At 33.1% G+C, this 7,838-nt stretch overlaps 1 protein-coding gene across 1 annotated transcript; it reads left to right on the top strand.

Moving 5' to 3' along the window:
• The first annotated feature begins 3,319 nt into the window (after positions 1-3,319).
• LOC7476762 (uncharacterized) lies at positions 3,320-6,121 on the top strand. Its single transcript, XM_002322383.4, has one exon. It carries the CDS (start codon positions 3,663-3,665, stop codon positions 5,916-5,918), a length of 2,256 nt encoding a protein of 751 aa, XP_002322419.1. The 5' UTR covers positions 3,320-3,662; the 3' UTR covers positions 5,919-6,121.
• The last annotated feature ends 1,717 nt before the right edge of the window (positions 6,122-7,838 follow it).

Raw genomic sequence — 7,838 nt, 5'->3', positions numbered from 1 at the left:
CACAAATTATTTATTAAAAATAATATATATATACAACTATCAAATTCAATTTCACTACACTTGAACAATTGGTTGGTCCAAATATAATCATAGGTCCCTCTTTCTCCCCAGGTAAATTTATTTTAAGCATAAAGATTTTAAAAACTTGTCACATAAAATGAAAATAACATTTATTTATATATATATATATATATATATATATATATATATATATATTTGTGTGAGTGAATGCGGATAAATGTTATATTTCAGAGTTTATGGGTATGAAAAAGCGGGCACCAATCAAGTGATGGATCCATACATCCAAAAATCAAAAGCATAAGTGAACTTGAGATTCCAAATTTACCTAATAAATTTAAGTAGGGCCTAATGTATTATTAAACTTTAGGGTTAGACAACACATCTTGCTTTAGGTTAGAATGTCATGTCTTACGGTCTCAACAAAAAAAATATGCTTTTTGACTTTACATTCCTTGCTGTATCGTATCAATCATGGCATGCCATGAGGTTTCATGAATTCTTTGTTTTCATTGTTAGGGTAAATCATAATTAAAATAATTAAAAAGGTGTGGTTAACCACTAAAAGCCATGGTATTTCATGATGTCTTGTTTGAGATTTCCGTGGATTCTGCGTTTCAAAGTTCTTTAAAACAATGTTTATCTTCAAAAATTATTAAATTAATGTTTTTTTAGTATTTTTTAATAATTTTAACGTGTTTATTCAAAAATAAAAGGATATAAAATAAATAAATTATTGTAATATATTTTAAAGTAAAAAAAAATACTTTTTAAAAGGCACCCTACGCTTAAAGTTTAGAATAATTAAAGGCACAAGCCTCAAATTGATGCAATGAAGCTTATCTACACTAAGAGAAAAATCACACACTTGAAGTGAACTTTGTTGAAAAAATAAAACTTGGAGATTCTATTGCTATTAGTGTTTTTGTTTGCTTTATTTACTGGAAATATTAACTGCTATGATAACATAGATCCCATGAGTTATCCATAGACAATCAAGAGGTGTTTTAGAGTAAGGTAAAGGTTGTGTTTTATTGGAAATGTATTAAAATAATATTTTTTTTTATTATTAAAAAAATTATTTTTGACATCAGCACATTAAAACGATTTGAAAACATAAAAAAATTAGTTTTAAGCAAAAAAAAAAAAACTTTTTAAATTTCTGGGAAACATGATTTTAATCGCGTTCCTAAAGACTACCTTCGTCAAGTGAAAGAAATGAGATTCAATTAATTTTCATATCAAAGATTGATTCCTCCATAGTTGTTAGACCCGACTTGAAATCCGACTTGATTGAAAATTTAAATCATCGAGTTAATCCATATAAATCATAAAATAACATTGTTTTAGATAAAAAAAATTAAAATAAAACTAAAACAAGTTGTCTGGAATAATCTTTTTTAAAATCATTATAATTAACTAAATTAAATCTCATTCGGGTTAATTTATAAAGTTACTCAAATTTAGCTGATTAATATCCAAAATAGTTTTAAAACAAAGTCGACCCGAGCCAACTTCGAGGAAGGAGAATCACCTAATCAACCTACTAAGCAGATTTTAATAATTATAATTCCAACATTTTTTTGTTATATATAGTTTGGAGATATTTATTTACTGACAAGATGATAAGTTTGGATTTTAGTTAGGTGAGTCAGTTGACTATTTAATCTTGGATTCATCTCTTGACATGGAAGAAAATAAAATTGAAGCATGATTTTGCCATCATCTTCAGGTGATTAATGGCAAGTAAATTAGCTTAATTGCACCGTTCATGGCCATAATTAATGCAGAATAATCATACAAAATATTGCTTTAGAGATATGAGTTCATCCAGTGCTGTTCTTCGATTCCGACACATGCTTGAAGACAGACAACACCACAAAACTTGACCTCGTCAAGGACTTGGAGAGGGGAAAAAATGAAAAAAAATCCCATCCCTTTTCTTTGCCTCGTGTGTCACTGTCTCTTTTGTGGCAATAATATTCTTTCATGTCGCACAAAATTCTTCCTTAACCATCAATAAAATCTGAACTCTTTTACCTGTTCTTTCCCTCTTGATAGGAACAAAAACCCTACCAATTAGTGTTCCTAGGTTTTGAGATACGAACATTGTTTTTGCACTCGGATTGACCTGAAAAAACCTGAATTATTAGGTTATTAAATCAATTTTAATTAATAATTTTAATTAAAACAAAAAAAATTAAATAAATTGGTCTGAGTCTTTACCTGAAAAAAACTTGAGTAATAATGTTATCAAATTAATAATTTTTATCAAAATAATATCATTTTAATTTTTTAGTGTTAACATGGCTGGGCTTGGAATAAATTTAATTGGATTAATTGAATTACTGAAAATCTAATCATGTCAAATAAGTCTAGCAAAATTATTATTTTATTTGTTTCAATAAAACAAATTAACCCTAGTGTGAAACGAGTTTTTCAATTCTGATTAAGAAACATGGATACAATAAAATAATATAACTAAGGAATCTAGTCGGTAAAAGGTTATCCTATAATTCATGTTATAATATTTCTGTAATTTTGTAAGGTTATATTGGAGGGTGTAATTGTATTTTTTTTAAAATATTTTTTATTTAAAAATATATTAAAATAATATATTTTTTTATTTTTAAAAATTATTTTTAATATGAACACATCAAAATAATATTAAAAAATAAAAAGAATAAAAATTAATTTTTTAAAATATAAAAACAAAAAAAATCTAAAGATGATATCATGCTTAGAGAGATTTCATCTCACTGGAATTTAAATTTCTCAGAAACTTCTCAGTGCAATCATAGAATTTAAATTTGTCAGAAACTTCACATCGTCCTATAGTTGAATTCAGGTAGAAACATACTTTTGGATTTTGGGTTGAACGGCAAGTTGTTCTATCTAAGGAAGGGATGCAAGAAATTAATGTTATGGATGTGAATGACTGTCCAAGACACCATCAAAAAGAGATTCTGTTTTTTTTATATATATATATATATATATATATATAATGCAATTTAAGTTTAAAAAACCACTAAATTAATTTTTCTTATATTAAGAAATAAATAAATTAAAAACAATAACGGATACGATTATGAGTAGTTTTAAGTTATTTTTTATGATTTATTTTAAAAAAATAAAAAAAATTAATTAGAATAAAAAAAATTAGTTGAAAATATTTTTATTATTTTTTATAGATTGTAAATTTTATAAGTTATTTTTTTATATCTATATTTTTTCAATAAATTATAAAAACTAACTAAATTCTTTTAATTCCCTTGCAATTTACAGAGGTAAGCTATTGTTTTTGCTTGTCTCAGGATAAAGTCCTCCCTCCTCGCTCGGCAAACAATCACAAAACAAACCACTAAAGGTCTGATGTAGAAAATATTTTTTTCTACAAAACCTTGCATTTCCTCTCTACCCTCCGTCCCTTCACAGGACACTACCAAACACCATTTCTATCCTCTCTTGAATTCGATCCCTCCATCGAACTTCAACCTCAGCTAGACAGTTCCACAAACACCTCCCACTCACACTAAAACCATCCTCCAACCACCAACCTTACCATTTGCTAACCTCATGAATCATGGAAAGATCACACATAGCATCAAAGTGAAGTAAACTGCAGGGTACAGCGGTTTTAGCTAATGGCTTCAACAAGTTCAACACCAAGTGACCCTTCCATTTCTCTGCATGAAGACACAGCAATCCGAGCTGTGAACAAGAGATATGAAGGGTTGATTACTGTTAAAACAAAGGCAATAAAGGGTAAAGGGGCATGGTATTGGGCTCATTTAGAGCCAATTTTGATTAAAAACCCTGATACAAATCTCCCTAAAGCAGTTAAACTTAAGTGTTGTTTATGTGAAGCTGTTTTTTCTGCTTCAAACCCATCAAGAACTGCCACTGAACATCTCAAAAAAGGAACTTGTTCTAATTTTGTATCAGTTTCAAGGCCCAATTCAGCAATTTCTCCATTGCCTATATCTTCTTTGCCTTCCCCACCTTCAAATAATCATAGAAAGAGAAGCTCTCAAATGGGTACTGCTTTAAAGTCTCTAGCTTTAGTCGAGTCAAATAAATACTGCGACCAAGTTGGTTACTTTAATTCTGGGTTTACTCCAAAAGGTCACGATTTGGTGTTATCTGGTGGAAAAGAGGATTTAGGTGCATTAGCAATGTTGGAAGATAGTGTAAAGAGGCTTAAAAGTCCAAAAGCCTCACCTGGTCCTTTGTTAAACAAGGAACAGGTTGATTCTGCTCTTGAGTTATTGAGTGATTGGTTTTATGAGGTTTGCGGGTCAGTATCATATTCAAGTCTTGAGCATCCGAAGTTTAGGGCTTTTCTTAATCAAGTTGGTTTGCCTTGTTTGTCAAGGAGAGGCTTGTCTGGTGCTAGACTTGACAATAGGTTTCACGAGGCAAAATCTGAGGTGGAAGCTAGAATTAGAGATGCCATGTTCTTTCAAGTTGCGTGTAATGGATGGAAGAGTAATAATTGTTGTAGTGGGGAAGATAATTTGGTTAAGTTCAGTGTAAATCTTCCAAATGGAACTATTTTGTATCACAAGGCAGTGTTAACTGGAGGAGGATCAGTGTCGTCTAAGTATGCAGAGGAGATTATGTGGGAGGCAGTGACGGGGATATGTGGTAGTGGTTTGCAGAGATGTGTGGGGATAGTTTCTGATGAGTACAAGGCTGAGGCATTGAGGAACTTGGAGATCCAGTATCAGTGGATGGTGAATCTCCCTTGTCAGGTTCAGGGGTTTACTAGTTTGATCAAGGATTTTAGCAAGGAGCATCAACTTTTCAAGACTGTTACTGAGAATTGCTTGAAGCTTGCTAATTTTGTAAATAATACATCTCAAGTTAGGAATAGCTTCCAGAAGTACAGGATGCAAGAGCTTGATTACACTGGGTTGCTTCGAGTTCCTTGGTGCAAATGTGATGGTGCAAAGGACTTTGTACCTGTTTATGCAATGTTGGAGGATATATTGAGCTGTGCCCGTGTGCTCCAAATGGTTATCTTAGATGAGTCATATAAGTTGATGAGTGTTGAGGATCCTGTCGCTAGAGAGGTCTCTGGGATGATTCAAAGTGAGGGCTTTTGGAATGAGTTGGAGGCTGTTTATTCACTAATGAAGCTCATCAGAGGGATGGCTCAAGAGATTGAGGCTGAGCGGCCATTGATAGGGCATTGCCTTCCTCTCTGGCAAGAACTGAAAGCAAAAGTGAAGGAATGGTGTGCAAGATTCAATATCGCTGAAGGCCAAGTTGAGAAAATAGTTGAAAAGAGATTCAGAAAGAACTATCACCCAGCTTGGTCTGCTGCGTTTATACTCGACCCTCGTTATTTGATGCGGGACACAAGTGGAAAATACCTTCCACCTTTCAAATGCTTGACGCTTGAGCAGGAAAAGGACGTGGATAAGCTTATAACCCGTTTGGCTTCCAGGGAAGAAGCTCATGTTGCCTTAATGGAGCTTATGAAATGGAGATCAGATGGGTTAGACCCGCTGTATGCACAGGCTGTTCAGGTTAAACAGCGAGACCCTTTGACTGGAAAGATGAAAATTGCAAATCCTCAAGGCAGCAGACTAGTATGGGAAACTTGTCTGAGTGAGTATAAAACATTAGGCAAGGTCGCAGTTAGGCTCATCTTCCTCCATGCGACCTCAAGCGGGTTTAAGTGCAATTGGTCTAGCATGAAATGGTTTTGTGTCCACAGAAACTCAAGGGTGGGCCTTGAAAGGGCTCAGAAGATGATATTCATCGCAGCTCATGCAAAGCTTGAAAGACGTGATTTCTCAAATGAAGAAGAAAAGGATGGAGAGCTGTTCCGCATGGCAGGATGTGAAGATGACATGCTCAACGAAGTCTTTGTCGAGGCACCATCAGTGTAATGTTTTTCTTTTTTTAACCCCTGTAGACTTCTGAAAGTATAGGATTTATTGAATTCTTTTTCTCTTGTATTTGTTTTCATTGTCCCTTCTAGTTGAAGATTTGAGTGCTACGATTAGGGTAGAATATATTGGGAAGGATAAAACAATGTATCACTAAAATTGTTTCGGTGCATGATCTCAATGAATCCTTTATCTTCCCTGGACATGATTTTGGCTTTTTGGTTATAGACATAAAAATGGCCCAGGAATACAAACTAATTATGTTGTTTGTTTTGTGTTAAATTCGAAGGCAATGCCCCTAATTTCAGAACTTAGCTTCGTTAGACATCCTAATAGTTTTAAGAATTGAGCTGAACAAACTGATAACTGGTTTGTTATGAGCCTCTTGCACGATTTATTAGCTTTTTTTTGTTCTTTTCTCCGCGTTTGAATTATCTGTCTTTGCTGTGGTGACTTGAAATATAAAACAATTCTCTTCCAGAATATGTTACCTCATTTTGTTGCAAGTGTCCTGCCAGACAAGAGAAAGCAATTTTTTTAGAAACAATAGTGGATAAGTTAGTTCCTCAGAAAAAATGCTGCTTGTGGGTTTTGACTTTATGAAAACCTTTTGGCCTATGTAGGTGTTTTAGAATTTGAACTGAACAAGTACCTTCTTCATTTTACCAGAACAACCAAAGAAAGTTGGCATTGGTACTGGTGTCGTCCAGGCAAAGTAACTTTGAAACAAGTTTTTCTTGTCCAATATGGTGAACTAGCACAAATACTTTCTCAGGAGTGCTTTTCTCAATAGACGAGTAAATGTTGCAAAAATGGGGTCGACTGGATTTATTCATCATTAGACAATGTTATATGAATCATTTGCAATGAATTCATATACAGTAACAACCAGCTTTATTTATTACATCAGTGATTTTAAGTAGTGAAGAATTGATTACTTAAATGGCCAAAATGGCAAACTGTTAATTTATAAGAAACAATAATTTTGTTACAGAACAATAATAATTAAAAAGGAAAGGTGTAAACACAATGATGAAAGTAATGATATAAAGCAATGATGTAGAATATGTGAGCCCACTAAAAACTACCGTTTAAATCAAGGTGCCTTCTGAAATGTTGTTACCTGTAAAAGGGAAAAAAGAAAATCCAACTGCAGTTCTTCCAATGCTGTTTCCTGTCTTTCTCCATATGGTTTATGCATCATCAGATAGCCATGCATGAAGTTCAATGCAATATTGATCTTCAGGAATTTGTCAAAAACCAGGCTGACACTTCCCCAATTACGATTTGTGGGCCTATTTTTTAACAATTCTCCTCCCAGAACCATGGATTAATATCCAGTGTTCAAATTTACGTTGCTATGTAGTATAAGTCTGATGATTTGACCTTTTGGCTCCTGAGTCTGGTTTATTGGTGGGCATACAGACATTTTGTTTGTGTGGAACCATTACGAAGGCGACACTGCTGAAGATAATGAGTACGTGTGTGGCATTGCCATCTCCGCATTATCCATTCAGTTCCCTAAGAAGGCTTTGCTGCTGAAAAGTTTGAGTTTAATGTGCTGTATTATTAACATTTCAAATATTTTTCTTGTTTCCATAGAAGGATAAGTCCTCCCAAACTATGCCATAATCATAATTCCGGAGCATTTTTTTGTTTGGTTAACGTTGACTGAATTGAGGCAGGATTTTTGAATATCTCGATTGGAATGTAGTGAAATATCTCACTGCGATTTGCACATTGCATGTTCCATGACAGAAACAAGTGAAAAATGTATATATGGACCAGAGAGATAATATACTCGGTGGAATGTAAAATTTCTCAGTTACTTTAAAAAAGCAAAGTTGCAAAAGTAAAAAAAAAAAAAAAGACAATGGTTAAAAGTTTGGAAAGTTTTTTTTTTTTTTGCTGCAGGGTAGG

Source organism: Populus trichocarpa, chromosome 15 (genome assembly GCF_000002775.5).
Source record: "Populus trichocarpa isolate Nisqually-1 chromosome 15, P.trichocarpa_v4.1, whole genome shotgun sequence".
Taxonomy (NCBI): Eukaryota; Viridiplantae; Streptophyta; class Magnoliopsida; order Malpighiales; family Salicaceae; genus Populus; species Populus trichocarpa.
The sequence above is the reverse complement of the archived record's forward strand: the minus strand, read 5'-3'. Positions and strand labels throughout refer to the sequence as shown.

Coding starts and splice junctions, on each gene's coding strand:
- LOC7476762 (XM_002322383.4), top strand. CDS start 3,663: ATGGCTTCAACAAGTTCAACACCAAGTGACCCTTCCATTTCTCTGCAT.